General features: G+C 42.1%; 1 protein-coding gene across 1 annotated transcript in view; it reads left to right on the top strand.

Annotated features, from left to right (window-relative positions):
* Nucleotides 1–746: 746 nt before the first annotated feature.
* CYP3A211 (cytochrome P450 family 3 subfamily A member 211) overlaps nt 747–18,477 on the top strand; it is a 32,568-nt gene continuing 14,837 nt past the window's right edge. Inside the window, exons 1-7 of the mRNA XM_012759052.3 lie at nt 747–933; nt 4,552–4,645; nt 6,855–6,907; nt 8,486–8,585; nt 10,160–10,273; nt 10,536–10,624; nt 11,949–12,097. Coding sequence (XP_012614506.1) covers nt 863–933; nt 4,552–4,645; nt 6,855–6,907; nt 8,486–8,585; nt 10,160–10,273; nt 10,536–10,624; nt 11,949–12,097 — 670 coding nt within the window. The 5' untranslated portion in view covers nt 747–862. The remainder of the gene's footprint in view (nt 934–4,551; nt 4,646–6,854; nt 6,908–8,485; nt 8,586–10,159; nt 10,274–10,535; nt 10,625–11,948; nt 12,098–18,477) is intronic.

The raw sequence follows: 18,477 nt of genomic DNA, 5'->3' as shown, positions 1-18,477 counted from the left end.
AGGAAGATGGTGGGTTTATGACAGTCAGAGGGAAAGGACACACAGTGGCCCAGCCATCTCACCAGCTCAACTCCAATAGCCTTTTTGGATGCCCACTGTGTGTGAAGCACTCTATTAGGGGCTGGGCATATAGTTATGAAAAATAACAGATTGTGTCCTAACTGTGCTCTGGAGAAGCTCACCATCTGCTAAACGTTGCAGATGTGGAAACCCACAATGGCGGTAGAGAGTAGAGTGGACAATAGCAGAACTGCATGACGGGGATAGGAGTTGCCCAGAGGAGGAAGTGGCGATAGCTGTGTGGGGAGGTTGGGAAGGGAAGACTCTAAGAGAAGGGTCTGTGTTCTGGGGTTTGAAGGATGAGTAGGAGTCTCCCAGGAACCTCAGGGGCAGTGTAGGCAGAGGAAAGTGTGTGGGTAAAGATCTGTAACTGTAGCTCCTTAGGATGGATTCATCGTATTTCAAGATGAGGGCAGCCCTGGAAATAAGGGCAGATTAGAGGAGATTTAATGTCAATGGATTTACTTGAGTTTATAATATGAACCCATAACCTTTGGACTTAGTGATAACACTGATTGCATTGCTATGGTTTCCTACAGAATATGAACTCTAGGAGGTCAACGTGGTTGTGTCTGTGAGTCTTTGCCAACTGCCAAGGTGGAGAGGGCTCCAGAGAGCACAGGTGGCCCTGCTATTGGCTGCAGCTCTGGCGCTGCCTCCTTTCCCAGCACATAAACATTCAGCCAGCCCCACTGACTCACCTCTGTGCTGGGAAGGGAAGCTCCACAGGCATAGCCCACCAAAGAGCAGCACACAGTTCAGAGAACAACTCAGAGGAGAGAACTGAAAAAGGAAAGCGGAGATGGACCTCATCCCAGACTTTGCCCTGGGAACCTGGGTTCTCCTGGCTACCAGCCTAGTGCTCCTCTATCTGTGAGTATCTGTCCGGGCCCCACTGTTGTGTAATTTTAGACGTGGGGTACAATCTGGCCCCTCTTTCTCTTATCTGTGGTGAATATCGAAAGAGATAATTGAGGGAAAGTTGCTTAAATGTTGGAAGCTACAAAGCATACAGTTGTTGATCTTATATAGATCTGTGAAAGGATTAAATAAAACTCCCCCCACACTATCCATCTCCATGTTCTCCAACTAGCAGTGTTTAGTGACAGCATTTGGTCCTGGGGCTGATTTCTGATTGACCATGAGTTTGGACCTAGACTAATCAATCAGAATTCAGCAGAAGCCAATTACAAACAATGGGGCACTGTGTGCTCGGCATCCTCACCCCCTTCCCAAGCTCTGGGGATTGTAGGCACAGGAGGGGTGGCTTAGTGAGTGTCTCTTTAACTTTCCCTTCTGGGTTCTGTGTCTGCTGCAAGATATGTGTACAGGAATTGTTCCCTGTAAACGGAGGTGGGTCCTTCTCCCCTGCCTTCCACCCCATCACGATTTACACAGGCACCATGGGGTACCCCAGACTTCATGGTAGGTTCTCCTTCACTTGTACCTCTTTTCTGTGCCATCTGCTGGACTCTTCATGATCCTATAATTCTACTCCTCCACCCAGGAATATGCCGAATTACTTACCTCTAAATGTTGGATATTTAGAGCAGAGGAGACCTGGAGGAAATCTTGAAGTTTTCTTTCTTTCTTTCTTTCTTTCTTTCTTTCTTTCTTTCTTTCTTTCTTTCTTTCTTTCTTTCTTTCTTTCTTTCTTTCTTTCTTTCTTCCTTCCTTCCTTCCTTCCTTCCTTCCTTCCTTCCTTCCTTCCTTCCTTCCTTCCTTCCTTCCTTCCTTCCTCCCTCCCTCCCTCCCTCCCTCCCTCCCTCCCCCCCCTCCCTCCCTCCCTCCCTCTCTCTCTCTTTCTTTCTTTCTTTCTTTCTTTCTTTTGACAGTCTTGCTTTCTTGCCCAGGCTAGATTGAGTGCCGTGGAGACAGCCTAGCTCATAGCAGCCTCAAACTCCTGAGCTCAAGCCATCCTCCTGCCTCAGCCTCCCGAGTAGCTGGGACTTCATGCATGCACCACCATGCCCGGCTAATTTTTTCTATATATATTAGTTGGCCAATTAATTTCTTTCTGTTTTTAGTAGAGACAGGGTCTCGCTCTTGCTCAGGCTGGTTGCAAACTCCTGACCTCGAGCAATCCGCCTGCCTCGGCCTCCCAGAGTGCTAGGTTTACACTCGTGAGCCACCGCACCTGGCCAGTTTTAATCTTTTCTTTCACCATTTTATTCCAGTGTCTGGGAGGTTAGTATTAGTATAGAGCTTTATTTCTCCCCTGATATTAATCTTCAAGCAGCCTGAAAAGGCAGGAACCACAAAATCCAATTTAGGTTATCTTAATCTGTCAGTCTAAAGTACTATGTGGGACTGTGAGCCAGTGAGGACATAAAAATCACCCAGGGAGTAGGCAGGATAAATTCAGAGAAAATACCTCATCTCTTAGTACTCCACCCCCAGAGATACTTGTAGGCCCTGGGCCCCATTAGAGATACTTCATGGCAGATGGGTTGGCATCTCGCCTGCTTAAAGCCTATGCACAGGCACACAATCTGTGTCACTCTGTGTGTGGTGTGTCTGGTATTGAACCTATCCTAGACATTCAGGCAGCCTGGCAAACAATACCGTACTTCTATAAGACACTGGTGCAGCCCAGGAGTCAGTAGCTATAGCACAGACAATGCCCTTTTTATGGTAGCACAAGAAAACACAAGAGAAATGATTGGCTTTTTCTGACAGCCTTCATTGTACAAAGGAACATTACCAAAAGGAGGAGAGCTGGAAAGAAACTAAGGAATTCACCCAGCCCATCCTCTGCTTTATATGGTACCATGCGAGTTTACAAACTAGACTAGATCTTTCCTTGGGGGCCAATGCTGTTGACAAATGAGCTTCATTGCATGGCCTCACTTGAGAGTTCATATATTATGTCGAAGTTCAGGAACAGAGATTAGTTTAATGGATTTGTCACAGTTACAATGAAAAGGGAAAGAACTGGAGTAGAAATGACCAAAGCCTCCCTGGTTTTAGCAGTTGGTGTACACACTTCCACTAATTCTTCTGAGGGAAGGATCCAAGTGGATCTAGGTGAGCTGCCTCTGCTGGTCCTTCAAATACACATACTTTCACACCAGTTATCAGTTTTATTTTATCACATAAGATTTACTGGATTTGTACAGAATATTTGGAAACTATACTGGCCTAAAACCTAACCTGTAAAGAAGAGGAAATAAGGTCTTAATTCAATTATCTAGAACATTTTAGTGTTATTTATGTCATGTAACATAATACATCTTTTGGTATCAAGAAGAAGGAAGCTGAACTTTGAAACGCCCTTCTCTTTCAGCTAAAAGTGCTAGTGGGAAATGTGGAACCATTTATACACACCATACTTCTCAGCCACACTTTCCTCATTTGCCTCTATAGGGCCAACCTTGTGGGCCTAGAAGCTTCAAGGTTAGCTCAGTGCCTGAGAGCCGCTTTCCTCAGCCTCTCCACATCCTCCCATCTGCAATGACTCAGTAGCACCAGAGTGGGAAGGTCTTCAGGGATTCAGAAGCCCCAGTTGGAGGAGGCCATACATGACACACCAGTGATGTCTGCACCAGCATTAATGGATTTTCCTACAGAGGAGTTGATGTGCAGAGGCAGTAAAATGACTGCTTTGTAATTGGCCACCTGGGAACAATGAGTGTGCCTGACCTGTGCTTCTCAGGGATCACCTGTTGGAGGACCACATTCCACAAGGGGAGGAAGGGCCTGGATATGGATTCTGTAGTCATTGGTCCCTCTGCAGAGTGTCATTCTGGGAACATACAGGTCAACCATCCTTTTCTGAAGCTCAAATTAACCAGATCCTCTGATCACAGACACTTGGGTATAGATAAAAAGTGCTCACTTCTCTACAAGTTCAATGGAAGCCTTGAACACTGTTGTCATTCAATAAAAATAAGAATGCTGTGACTCCTCTAAGACCTCCTTCTGAAGGCAGTTTTACAAAGGGCCAGATCTTAAAATAGGGTCATATTTTATAGGGAAGGGAAAGCATAAGCCTCTGAGGAAACGATAAGAGCAGTGTCACTGTAGGCTGTGGGTGACCCTGTATGATTGAGCACATGCACTTATACAAAATCAAATCACTGGAGAAGAAGAAAAATACTTCAGATCTTTTTTACTGAGAATAAGAATTTCCAAATCTTGGAAGAATTAATTTACCAAATGGACATAAGAGAATGAAATTCCCTGGAAGAATTCCAGTCTGAACCACTCAAGGAGCATTGAATTTGGGGGACATTTATAAAGTATTTATTCCAGGATTGGAACTTTGAAGATTTCAGTTCCTTTTAGCTGATCATTCTTACCTTGGGTGGGTCTCACACAGGAGGCAGGAAAGAAGATGATGGGTGATTGTAGCTATTGCTGCAGCTATTAGGTGCTGCCTAGGCAGGACTTGTCTCTCTTTCCAACACAGTTCCTTAGTTAGGGACAGGAGAGCTCCCATAGCTATAAAACCACAATCCCTGTCACTTGGCTTTCTCTTTCACTTTATAGATATGAGACTCATTCACATGGAGTGTTTAAGAAGCTGGGAATTCCTGGGCCCACACCTCTGCCTATCGTGGGAAATGTTCTGTCTTACCGCAAGGTGAGTTTTTTTGAACTCTCTCTTTTGCTTCTTATTGTTGCAAACCGCAGCTTATTCCATTGGTAAAAATGCCTCTCCTCAGGAGGAAGTTCTGAGGTTTTATATACCTCAGAAATGATGTGTAGACCCCAGCCAGAGTATAGCCAGGTTAACCTGGGGCTCTGCTGTCTAGTCTCCGCAGCCTGAGATTTGCCTCAGCAGAACAGCCCAGATCTCTGGCAGATCCGGACTTAATGTTCAGGGCCTGATGTTCCGACTTTGTGAGCAAAATCTTTTTGGCCTACTGTATATTCACAAGAAGGTACAGTCATACTTAGTATTAGGAGACATGCAGGAAGGGGGACCCCCAGTAGTGGCTCATTAAGCTCTGTGCAGAAAATTCAATCTTTCTTGTTTAGCAAGAGCAATTGAGTAGCCTTGTTTCCCTTCCTTCTGCACAGCTTGGAAACTTCAGTTTATTAGGCAGCCCTTGTATTCATTGGGTAATTTGCACCTGCTTGAAATCTCTCAAGAACTGCTAAATTCCCTCTGGGTACTTCATAGTTGTACCCCAGCTTTTGCTCTCCATGGTATATTTTGGAACTTTACCAGGCAGAGGAAGAGAGTTTTACTTTGTTTCTTTTCCTTGAAAGGCGGCAGGCTCTGGGTGCGTCTGAGCAGGGAGTGGATATAACTGAGACTAGATGTTTGTTGTCCATGGACTTCAGATACCGAAGCCATGAAATTAATTTTGTTTTGTTTTGTTTTAACAAAAGCAGACTCGCTTTTGCAAAATGTCTACTAAGGAGATGATTTGACAAAATTACCAAGAATTGGCTGAGCCTGGTGGCACACACTCATAATCCTAGCACTCTGGGAGGCCGAGGCATGAGGATCACTTGAGGTCAGGAGTTCAAGACCAGAGCAAAAGTGAGACCCCCTGTCTCTATGAAACATAGCAGGAGATAAGGCATGGAGGTGTGCTCCTGTAGTCCCAGCAACTCAGAGGGCTGAGGCAATAGGATTTCTTGAGTCCAGGAGTTTGAGGTTGGAGAGAGCTAGGCTGATGCCACCGGACTTTAGCGAAGGCAACAGAGCAAGACTCTGTCTCAAAAAAAATAATAATCATAATTACCAAGAATTTAAATTAATTGTACTATAAGGGTCATGGGAACTATGAATTTTGTCCAAGCCATTGTAGCTAATTCTTCACCCCAGGGCCTGGACCCTGAACATAAAGTCATCAGCTCCCATCCACGAGGCGACCAGCAAAGCCTGTGTGCAGGCTGCTCTCTGGCCCCAATTTCCTTTCCCACACACCTCAGGCTTCTTGCTCAGATTCTAATTCTCCCAACTCAGGAATTTCTTGCCTAATTACTGCCTAAGATTCCATATTTTTCCCTCTGCAAAAGCAGTCATATCCTGTTCACCTTGCTAAGGTCAGCGCTTTACTAAGCGGACCCCAAAATCCATATTTGTGCAACCTTCTTTTGCATAGTGAAAATATCACAACTGAAACACAGCACCAGGAAGATTTGTTTTTAAGCTGCAGATGTGAAGACTTGCAGCAAGTGTGGTAATTTGTCCTATGTGAAGAAGCTGCTTTTCCTAATCTTTTCCATTTTCAATTGGACAACAGGAGGCGAGCCCATTTTGCCATTTCCTCAGTCACTCGTTACTAATTTTCTCACTCAACAACATGCCTTGGACTGTTATAAACCTGTAGACCAAAAGAGGTCCCTGATGTCTTTGACTTCCCAATTCCACTAGAATTCTAGAGAAAGTTCCTGAGATAAATGAAAAGGATGCTGAATGAGATGAAAGGATGTGCATCCCCCTAAACACTTGCTCACTCTCCCTCAGCCTCAGTTTCCTCACATGCCCATGGAAGTCACCATTCAAAAGGTTATGAGACGTTAGAAAGAATACATGCATGTGCAAAAACACTTCAGAAATACAAGGAGTTATTTAGTATTCAAAAAAAGGGAAAGTCGTTCTGTATCTACAATATTTGGAGAAAATTCAAGAGTGACAGTAAATCATCCTTTGCAATTATCTCCTACATATCCCCTCATTTCCCTGAGCATCTCTGAACAAAAGGTTTCCTCTAACTTCCAGTGAAATGTCGTGAGCTTGATTTCTTCATATTCCATTCTTTTTTGCCCGAATTAGAGGCAGGGTTGAGGATATTTAAAATAACGATTGAATTTTATTTTGTTTCCCCTCCCAGGGATTTTGGAAAATTGATGAAGAATGTTACAAAAAGTATGGGGAGATGTGGGGGTGAGTATTCTGGAAACTTCCCTCAGGTAGATTTGCTGCTTTGATGATGTACCCCACATGAAGGACAATCTCAGCCCGGAGCCTCTTGGGATAAAGCTGCTGTCAACTGAAGAAACAGAGAGAGGCTCTCTGAAAGAAGAAGATATTTATTTGAGACTAAAACATTGCAATGGAAATGTGCATACTGTAGCAAACATTGTGCCTATTCAGGGAAGTAAAGGAAGAAAAAGGTTGTTAAAGGGAACAATGAGCAGGATATATAACTATTTTGAAGTAATTAACTGTAGCTACAAAGATCAATAACAAGGGGACACCAGTCCAAGGTTGGACAGGAATTTACTGGGCAGATGTCCTCCCTGAAGTACTTTAACCATACTGTGCTCTTTGTGCAAGGTGTGTTTTTTTTTTTGTAGAGTATTTTGTGACAGTTTTCTTTTTAGCCACTCAAGCATGAGAATGCTCTCTTCATACCCTTCCAGGGATCTGTCAGGTTTTATTTATTTTTATAACATCAGGGTGGCTCTATTTTGGTTCTGACAACTTTCACACTCTGTATTGGAAAGCTTTTGGAGGATTATCCCACCAGGAATTCCACAGGTAACCTGGTGTTGTGGCCTGCAGGGTCAATGAGGCTGATAATGTTGCAAGTGACCACTTTTCTCCAGGTTTGATGGCCCAGGGACTCCTAGCATCACTTTCTGTCTAGTATGTGGCTTTTCACTTCTTCTCCCTTTTTCCTACCTTAGGTTACGTAACCTTCAATTGCATGAAATGCATCATTTCAGACTGTTCCAATATGTGCTCATAAGTGCATGGCATTAACTCCTTCCCACAGTGATTCATTTTTCAATAAAGCCACATTTTTAAATTAAATTTTTGGATTTAATACATGCTTTTCAAAGAAGTGCTGGGAGGTAGAGATGAACAGATTGGGAAATCATTTATAAGTTGCTTTTTTTTTTCCTTTCTCTACAAGTGTGGAGCTTTCTTTTGTGTTGTTTTTAAAATTGAAGTGAAGACTTTTCAAGAGAAGTATATTCAAGTTTTTCTTTGTCTACTCCATTCTATTGACATTGAAGAAGAGATATGGAATATATTACACCACCATGTTCCCCAGTGGGCTAATTGACTTCATGATTTTGGGGGTGGCCTCATCCAACTGCAGCAGCTGTTCCCTTTTCAAAGCTGCTGGGGGCTTGGTGAGAGCCACAGAAGAGGTGCAATCCTGTGTACACTACAAGCAAATGGGAGAAGGTTTCCCTTCTTCCTTAGTACCTCATAACTAAAGGTTTCCTGTTATTTCTCACCATGATCTTGTAGAAGAGCTATTTTGTATTTAAATGTGTCTTCCCCACTTGAGCCACATTTCCCTTCATTCTGTGAAGACTCCAGGGGCTTCTGTGGTCAGAACCTTGCTGTGTGTCCTACCCTAACTTGAACTAGGACCTAATGTTGCTGTGTATGGAACAACTGGAGTATGGATTATTAATGTCAGGATCAAAGTCTGGATTCCTGGGTGTGGCTGCAGCTGCAGAATTAGGCTTGTAGAGTTTAATCAGCTCTGTTTTCCTGACACAGGTTGTATGAAGGTCAATGGCCTGTGCTGGCTATCACAGATCCCGACATGATCAAAACAGTGCTAGTGAAAGAGTGTTATTCTGTCTTCACAAACCGGCGGGTACGCATCCATGTCTTAACTTTATACCTTTATTTTTTATTTATTAAATTTTTATTTTGAAATACTGATAGATTCATAGGAAATAGTCTAAAAAAGGTACAGGGAGTTTCCATGTACACTTCATCCTGTTTGCCCCAACGATAACATTTTGCATCAGTATAAACCTATTATATTCCTATCACTATAGTTATAGGAAATTGACACTGATATTATCCACAGAGATTTTTTTCAGATTTCCTTAGTGTTACGTTGCCTCATTTTTGTGGATGTTTATGTGTGTAGCTCTATGCAACTTTATCACATTCATAGGTTTGTGTAGCCACCAGCACGATGATGACACAACTGTTCCATCACCCTGAGGCTCCCTCCTGCTGTCCTTCTACAGTCATGATGCATGGCTTCTCTTTTTCTCTTAATAGGGCTTGTATCAGAGCAAACGTTTTTTAGCTTTGAGTAGGCCAGTTCATCAATTTTTCCTTCTATGCATTGTGCTTTTGGTGTCAATTGTGAAAATTCTTCCTGAGCCCTGCTATATTGTTGTTGTTTTTTCTAAAGGTTCTGTAGTTGTATGCTTTGCAGTTATGTCTATTTTCTGTAAATTTTTGTATAAACCATGAGGTTTAGGTCAAGGTCTATTTATTGTGGCCTGTTGCTGTCCAACTGTTCCAACACCGTTTTGGAAAACCTGTACCTACACCATTGAATTGCTTTTTGCACCTTTGTCAAAAATCAGTTGGACCTCTTTGTGTGTGTCTATTTCTCATTCTCTATTCTGTTCCATTGATCACTGTGTCTATCCCTCATCCAGTACCACACTGTCTTGACTTCAGTAACTGTACAGTAAGTCTGAACAGCATGAGGATTCACACCCACCATTTTATTTTTTTTTTCCAGAGGACATCTAGCAATTCCCAAGTTAGGAAATAGAATTATCTTCTTCTTTTTCCTCTATCCCTGCGAGAAAAAATTAAGAGAAAAAGACTTTGAAGTAATTTTATTATTTCTTCAAGATAGATTCATAATCTTTTATGTATTATCTACAATTTTTAACAATTACTAACTCAAGGTATTCCTTTTTCAAGTTGTTCATGCTATGCTGTAAGTAAAGATACAAGTAGTGTCAAGCAACCCACAGTCTGCCAAGGCCACCTAGTGAACTGTCACCAGTCCCCTTTTTCTCTTCACAGCCCTGGAGGAGGCACAGATCTTGTTCCCCTCTATTACCCTGGAAGAAAAAGTTACCCACCAGGAGGTCCTTTGCATTTAAAAAGAGACTCAGATTTAGAGGCTGGAAAGCACACCAGGTGGCTGGGTGACCTCAGACACACACACACACACACACACACACACACATAAACACACACACGCGCGCGCACACACACACACACAGGCTCAGAGGAGGGTGGGCATTTGGAAAAAATCTATAATACATTGAGCACCTAGCATGGGGCCTGCCACCCAGGAGACAGTCACTAAACATTTGTTAAATAAGTGATGTCTATTTAACACATTTTTATGTCTGTGGAGATCTACAAAACTTATAAAGGACAAAATGTTTTTGATTTCAACTCCAGCCTTTTGGTCCAGTGGGATTTATGAAAAGTGCCATCTCTCTATCTGAAGATGAAGAATGGAAGAGAATACGAGCGCTGCTGTCTCCAACCTTCACCAGCGGAAAACTGAAGGAGGTAAGAAAACACAAGGACTTCTACTTAGAAACTGAAAGTATGAATCTGGGAACAGGGACAAAGTAACATTATGGTCCCTTTCCAGGAGGTAGTCCACTAAGTTTGAGCTTCCTAAAAGTGGCCTTTTACCTTTATGTCCAGAAGAGACATGACAAAGTTCATTATAAAATATCACTTACTACTCCATGCTAGGGAAAGCCATGTCCTTCTGGGACTTGAGTGTACATGTTTAACTATGTGTGGTGTTGTGTTTTGTGCTTAGATGTTTACCATCATGAGCCAGTATGCAGATGTGTTGGTGAGAAACCTGAGGCAAGAAGCAGAGAAAGGCAACACTGTCACCTTGAAGGAGTAAGTAGGAGCACAGTCTCAGGGTTCTGAGCTGTCATGAAACCCTCTAGCTGCCTGCCACAGAGCTGATGTTCCCACGATTAATGTTTTCCTGTGAACAGACAGAAGCAGGGGTGTGGTGTTACAACTCCAGTGGGCCCTCCGGGATTGAGGCAGATTGCATGAGAAGATAGGGCAGCAGAAATGGGGAAGTGCCTTCTCCCCTGTGAACAAGAGCCGCGAGTAATTAATCTGATTATGTGTTCTTTGGATGTTCTGGAAGACAAAATACATACGTTAGAAAGAAGAAACATGATTGTCCTAAAGTTATGAGCACAGAGGGTATGGAATGGTGAGAGGTCACATGGCTTGGTACCAGTTGGCTGGCAGGGACAGGGCAGAAGATTAACACTGGAAAACGTGGGAGAACTTCAATCCCTTCATATTTTATTGAGGATGCCATGAAATACTAAATACGAAACCTTCCCACCTCTTCTCCTTTCTTCAATCTCAAAAGAGAGAGGGCCCTGTAAAGGCTGTGTTTAGAGCAATCCTGTTATTTAATGACTAAACTGACGCACTTCTGAATTATGCAGGAAAGACAGGTGTACGCTGAGCCTATCCTACACAGATTGGAGACAGGTGCTCACTCAATAATAGGATCTCCTTTAGTCAATTTGGGTGAGATCTATTATTTTGTTATCTAATGCATTTTTTACCTAGGAACATTCGTAGTTCTTACCTTTTACAGAAATCCTCCTACCCACAGGCCAACCCCAGATTATAGGAGTTGGAGGAAGTGGGCCTTTCAGGAGCCTTAGCAGATAGTGAAGAGGAGAGAAGATGCTCGTGGTGACTCAGAACAGAGTATTGCTGTTCTGTAATGTGCTAGGGGTGAATTAGCACTTGGGATAGACTCTCTGCTGAGGCATTGTCTCCTAGGGACTCCTTGTTGAGTCCCTAGGAAGAGTTAATTATTCCACTCTTGTCCTGATAAATCATAGTGCTTACACCCCTGATGTTATCCACACTCAACACTCTGCTGTAGTTTGTCTGACTTTGGGTCTCTGTCCCCCTGTGCCTAAGCACTTGGGCTCAGAGATAGGACTATCTTGACTTAGTGTCCCCAGCACCCTCAGCATGGGGCCAGCTGCATCACTGGCACCTGATAACCACATCAGGAGTGAGTGTGATGGGAGATGATCCAGCAGGTACTTCTGAAAGACTGTGGTTCTCGACATCTGCTGACAGTTCACACGGATTGACACACACAACTTGCTGCGTGTGTAATAGGAGAATGGCGAAGCAGTGCTCATTTCAATTTTTCATGTCTTTCTCTACTCAGCATCTTTGGGGCCTACAGCATGGATGTGATCACGGGCACATCATTTGGTGTGAACATCGATTCCCTCAACAAACCACAAGATCCTTTTGTGGAAAAGACCAAGAAGCTCTTAAGATTTGATTTCTTAGATCCACTCTTTCTCATAATAAGTATGTGGACTATTATTTCTATTTCTCTCTCCTTTTTAAAATAAGTACTTTATTGAAATATAATTCAAATATCATAGAATGTACACATTTAAAATGGTCATTTCAATGGTTGATAATGCATTCAAACATATGTATAACCATCACCATTGTCAACTTAAAATATTTTCACCAAAATACTTGTAATTCTTTTTTTATTTTCTTAACATTACTTTACTTTTTAATTTTTTTGGTTTCTTTTTTTTTTTACTTCGGCATATTATGGGGATACCCCCATAATATGGCAAAATAGGTTTTAAGATATTAAGGTTTCAATAAATGCCCATTTCCCCCTTTCCCCTCAAAAGTCTGAGTCTCCAACATGACCATCCCCCAGATGGTGCACATCTCACTAATTATATATGTATATACCCGCCCCCTCCCCCTCCCCCCTGCCCAATACCCAATTACTGTAGTACCTATGTGACCACTTAGGTGCTGTTCAGTTAATACCAATTTGCTGGTGAGTATCTGTGGTATTTGTTTTTCCATTCTTGGGAAACTTCACTTAATAGTATGGGTTCCAGCTCTAACCAGGAAAATATAAGATGTGCTATATCACCATTGTTTCTTAGAGCTGAATAGTACTCCATGGTATACATATACCACATTTTATTAATCCATTCTTGGATTGATGGGCACTTGGGCTGTTTCCACAGCCTTGCAATTATGAATTGTGCTGCTATAAACATTCGAGTGCAGGTGTCTTTTTTGTAGAGTGTCATTGGATCTTTTGGGTAGATGCCCAGCAATAGGATTGCTGGATCAAATGGTAGATTCACTTGTATCCCTTTAAGGTGTCTCCATATTGCTTTACACAGAGGTTGAACTAGTTTGCAGTCCCACCAGCAGTGTAGGAGTGTTCCTCTCTCTCCGCATCCATGCCAACATTTGTTATTTGGAGACTTTTTGATAAAGGCCATTCTCACTGGAGTTAAGTGATATCTCATTGTGGTTTTGATTTGCATTTCCCTGATGATTAGAGATGTTGAGCATTTTTTCATATATTTGTTGGCCATTCTTCTGTCTTCTTTAGAAAAGTTTTTGTTCAAGTCCTTTGCCCACTTTTTTTTTTTTTTTTGAGACAGAGTCTCGCTTTCATGCCTAGGCTAGAGTGAGTGCCGTGGCGTCAGCCTAGCTCACAGCAACCTCAAACTCCTGGGCTTAAGCAATCCTCCTGCCTCAGCCTCCCGAGTAGCTGGGACTACAGGCATGCGCCACCATGCCCGGCTGATTTTTATATTATATATATTAGTTGGCCAATTAATTTCTTTCTATTTTTATGGTAGAGACGGAGTCTCGCTCAGGCTGGTTTTGAACTCCTGACATTGAGCAATCCGCCCGCCTCGGCCTCCCAGAGTGCTAGGATTACAGGCGTGAGCCACCGCGTCCGGCTTTTGCCCACTTTTTAATAGGATTATTTGATTTTTTCATGCTGATTTTCGTGAGTTCTAAGTATATTCTAGTTATCACTCCCTTATAAGATGCATAGGATGCAAAAATTTTCTCCCATTCTGTAGGTTGTCTGTTTACTTTCATGACTATTTCTTTGGCTGTGCAGAAGCTTTGTAGTTTGATCATGTCCCATTTATTTATTTTTGTTGCTGCTGTGATTGGCTTTGGGGACTTCTTCATAAACTCTTTGCCTAGGCCGATGTCTAGGAGAGTGTTGTCAACATTTTCCTCTAGAATTCTAATAGTTTCATACCTTAGGTTTAAGTCTGTTATCCAGCGTGAGTTGGTTTTTGTGAGAGGTGAAAGGTGTGGGTCCTGTTTTAGCCTTCTACAGGTGGCTATCCAGTTTTCCCAGTACCATTTATTGAAGAGGGATTCTTTTCCTTAGCGTATGATTTTGTCTGCTTTGTCAAAGATTAGATGGCTATCTGAGGATGGTTTTATATCAGGATTCTCACATCTGTTCTACTGGTCAATATTTCTATTTTTGTGCCAATACCATATTGATTTAATTACTACAGCTTTGTAGTATAGTTTGATATCTGGCATATTAATGCCTCCCATTTTGTTTTTGTTGCCTAGAATTGCTTTTGATATTCGGGGTCTTCTTTGATTCCATACAAAGCGTAAAATTATTTTTTCTATATCTGTGAAGAATGCTGATGAAATTTTAATAGGTATTGCATTGAATCTGTAGATCAGTTTGGGTAGCATAGACATTTTGATGATGTTGAGTCTGCCGATCCACGAGCATGGTATGGATTTCCATCTGTTTACATCCTCTGCTATTTCCTTCCTCAGTGTTTCATAGTTCTCCCTGTAGAGGTCTTTTACCTCCTTGGTTTAGTATATTCCTAGGTACTTTAATATCTTTGTTGCTATTGTGAAGGGAATTGAGTCTTTGATTTGGTTCTCAATTTGGTTGTTGTTGGCATATATGAATGCCTCTGATTTCTGTGTATTGATTTTGTATCCTGAGACTTTACTAAATTCATTGATCAGTTCCAGGAGTTTCTTGGTTGAATCTTTGGGGTTTTCTAGATACAATATCATATCATCAGCAAACAGTGAAAGTTTGATCTCTTCTGCCCTTATTTGGATACCTTTGATTCCATTTTCCTGTCTGATTGCTGTAGCCAAGACTTCCAGCACTATGTTGAACAGAAGTGGAGATAGTGGGCAGCCTTGTCTGGTTCCAGTTCTAAGTGGGAATGATTTCAATTTTTCCCCATTCAGTATGATGTTGGCTATGGGTCTGTCATATATGGCTTGTATCATTTTTAGGTATGTCCCTTCTATGCCTATTTTCTTAAGTGTTCGTATCATGAAAGGGTGTTGAATTTTGTCAAAAGCTTTTTCTGCATCTATTGAAAGAATCATGTGGTCTTTGTTTTTGCTTCTGTTTATGTGGTGAATTGCATTTATAGATTTACGTATGTTGAACCATCCCTGCATCCCTGGGATGAAGCCCACTTGGTCGTGGTGGATTATTTTTTTGATAAGTGTCTGGATTCGGTTAGCTAAGATTTTGTTGAAAATTTTTGCATCTATATTCATTAGGGATATTGGTCTGTAGTTTTCTTTTTTTGTTGCATCCTTTCCTGGTTTTGGTATCAGAGTAATATTCGCTTCATGAAAGATGTCAGGGAGGTTTCCGTTCTTCTCGATGTTGTGGAATAGTTTCTGCAAGATAGGTACTAGTTCTTCTTTGTAAGTGTGGTAAAATTCAGGTGTGAAGCCATCTGGACCGGGACTTTTCTTTTTAGGGAGATTTTTAATTGCTGTTTCTATTTCAGCTGTTGAGATTGGTCTGTTCAGGGAATCTATTTCTTCCTGGTTCAGCCTAGGGAGGCTGTGTGTTTCTAGAAATTTGTCCATTTCCTCCTCATTTTCCAGTTTGTGTGCATAAAGATTTTTGTAGTATTCATAAATTGTATCTTGCATCTCTTTGGGATCAGTTGTGATATCTCCTTTTTTGTTCCTGATGGAGCTTATTAGAGATTTCTCTTTTCTGCTTTTCGTTAGCTTAGCCAATGGTGTGTCAATTTTGTTTATTTTTTCAAAGAACCAGCTGTTTGATTTATTAATCTCCTGAATAGCTTCCCTGTTTTCAATTTCGTTTAGTTCTGATTTGATCTTGTTGATTTCACTTCTTCTGCTGGGTTTGGGGTTGGTCTGTTTTCTTTTTCCAGCTCTTTGAGTTGTTTCATTAGATTGTCTATTTGTCATCTTCTTGTCTTTTGGTTATAGGCATTTATGGAGATAAACCTTCCTCTCAGAACTGCTTTAGCTGTGTCCCAGAGGAGTTGATAACTTGTCTCTCCATTGTCATTTTCTTCATAGAATTGTTTTATTTCCATCTTGATTTCTTCATTTATGAAGTAATCATTTAGTAAGAGGTTGTATAATTTCCACGTTTTTGTGTAGAAATGTGAGTTTCTGTTAGGATTGATTTCTAGTTTTATTCCACTGTGATCTGAGAAGGTACATGGCATGATTTCTATTTTTTTAAATTTCTTGAGATTTTCTTTGTGTCCTAGGATATGGTCAATCTTAGAGAATGTCCCGTGAGCTGATGAGAAGAACGTATATTCAGTGGATTTTGGGTAGAATGTTCTGTAGATGTCTGTCAGACCCAATTGTTCTGGAGTTTTGTTTAAGTCCATTATTTCTTTATTAATTTTCTGTTTGGAGGATCTGTCTCATGCTGTCAGTGGGGTGTTGAAATCTCCGGCGATTATGGAGTTGCTATTAATCCATTTGCCTAGCTCCAGTAAGGTTTGCTTTATGAATCTGGGTGCACCTAAGTTGGGTGCATATCTATTTAAAATTGTTATCTCTTCTTGTTGACCTGTGCCCTTCACCATTATATAATGGCCCTCTTTGTCATTCACTACTTTTGTTGGTTTAAAAACTAAATCGTCTGAAATTAGAACTGCCACGCCAGCCTTCTTTTGGCTTCTATTTGCTTGGAATATTGATCTCCACCCTTTTATTTTTAGTCTATATGGATCCTTGCAGGTTAGATGTGTTTCCTGAAGACAGCATATACTTGGCCTATATTTTCTTATCCATTCAGCCAGCCTATGTCTCTTCAGTGGAGAGTTTAAGCCATTCACATTTATTGAGAGAACTGATAGGTAAGGTAGATTACTGATCATTCTGTTGGGTTGGATGTTGTTGCTATGATTTCTGTCTTGAGCCATTGTAATATCTGGTCTTTAATATCTTTGGGTTTTGGTTGTTTTTATATTCATGGGTTATTATTATGATGTTCCGTGCATAACGCTGTTTTAAGTACTTCTTATAGGGCTGGTCTTGTCTTGGTGAATTCTCTGAGCCTTTGCTTGTCTGAGAATGTTTTTATTTCTCCTTCATATACGAAGCTTAGTTTTGCAGGGAATAATATTCCAGGCTGGGCATTGTTTTGCTTCAAAAGAGTGAGAATGGGGCCCCAGTCTCTCCTTGCTTGTAACGTCTCATTAGAGAAGTCTGATGTTATTCGAATTGGCTTTCCCTTGTATGTTACTTGCTTCTTTTGTCTTACAGCTCTTAGAAGGGCCTCTTTAGTTGATACTTTGGTTAGTCTGATGACTGCATGTCGTGACATCTTCCTGTTTGCGTTGAATCTCCCGGGGGTCCTCTGTCCTTCTTGAACTTGTATATCAAGATTTTGAGCAAGGCCTGGGAAATTTTCCTCTATTATATCTTCAAACAGCTTGTCCAACCCTTGAGTGTTGTCTTCTTCCCCTTCTTGTAACCCTATGACCCTCACATTAGGTTTCTTCACATAATCCCACAGCTCTTGTAGGCTTTGCTCTTTTCTCTTGTTTCTCTGCTCTATTTCTGTGAATGATTTATTTAATTGGAGGGTGTTATCTTCAAGCTCTGAGATTCTTTCTTCTGTTTCATCTACCCTGTTCTTGAGACTTTCCACAGTATTTTGTAGTTCCTTGAATTGATTCTTCATTTCCAGGAGTTCGGTTACACTTTTCTTCAATGTGTCTATTTCTTTTCCCATATCCTGGAGACTTTTTGTGGTTTCTTTGTGTTGGTTATTGAGTTGTTGTTGCAGCTGGGTGAGTGTTCTTATGATCCACATACGAAATTCCTCTTCTGTCATATTGGTTGCCTGATTTTGGTCGGTGTCCGTTTCTAGGGGGCTGGTGCTCCTCTTTGGGGGTGTGTTTTCCATTTGGTTCTTCATATTTCCTGAGTTCTTTCGTTGATTTCTTCCCATGTCGATCAGTTGTTGTTTCTTTCCTTAAGTTATTGTTTGGGTATTCACACACCTTGTTTAGTTTCTGAGGCGTTAGGTGGTGCCTGTGGGTGAAATTGGACCACTCCCTGTATATTGAGTCAGTGGGTGCCGTGGAAAGGCTGTGCAAGATGCCGTCCCTGTCAGTAGGTGGCGTTTGCTTGGAGGAACAGGCTATGGTGTTGATTTTGAGTCCTGTTATCAGCTCTCGTTCTGGGTGGAGCTGGGTTGGGTAAGCCTGCCCTCAGGCCGTTAGCAGGGGTCAAAGTTCTGTCCTCTGCTTCCAGGGAAAGCTGTCAGGGCGGGGCTGGAATGGTCCCTCTCAGCCAGAAAGTCTGCGTGTGGGGGTGGGGCTGTCTGAGACCCGCAGTCTGGAGCGGGCCTCACTTCTTTCCACCCTCCCCAACTCTGCAGCTACTCCTGGGCCTCTGCCAGCAAGCCAGACCACAAGCCACCAGGCCTCCCCGGACTGTGATGCCAGCGGGGAGGTTCCCTGCACAGGAACACCACCTGGGTTGGGCGCACGGCCTCCTCCTGGGAGGAAGGTTGCCTCTAGGACGCCGATCTGCCCCTAGAGGCACACACACCTCAGTAGGCTGTTCACGTATAACCCTTCTGTGCCCCGGGCAAT

This window comes from Microcebus murinus, chromosome 19 (genome assembly GCF_040939455.1).
Source record: "Microcebus murinus isolate Inina chromosome 19, M.murinus_Inina_mat1.0, whole genome shotgun sequence".
Lineage (NCBI taxonomy): Eukaryota > Metazoa > Chordata > Mammalia > Primates > Cheirogaleidae > Microcebus > Microcebus murinus.
The sequence above is the reverse complement of the archived record's forward strand: the minus strand, read 5'-3'. Positions and strand labels throughout refer to the sequence as shown.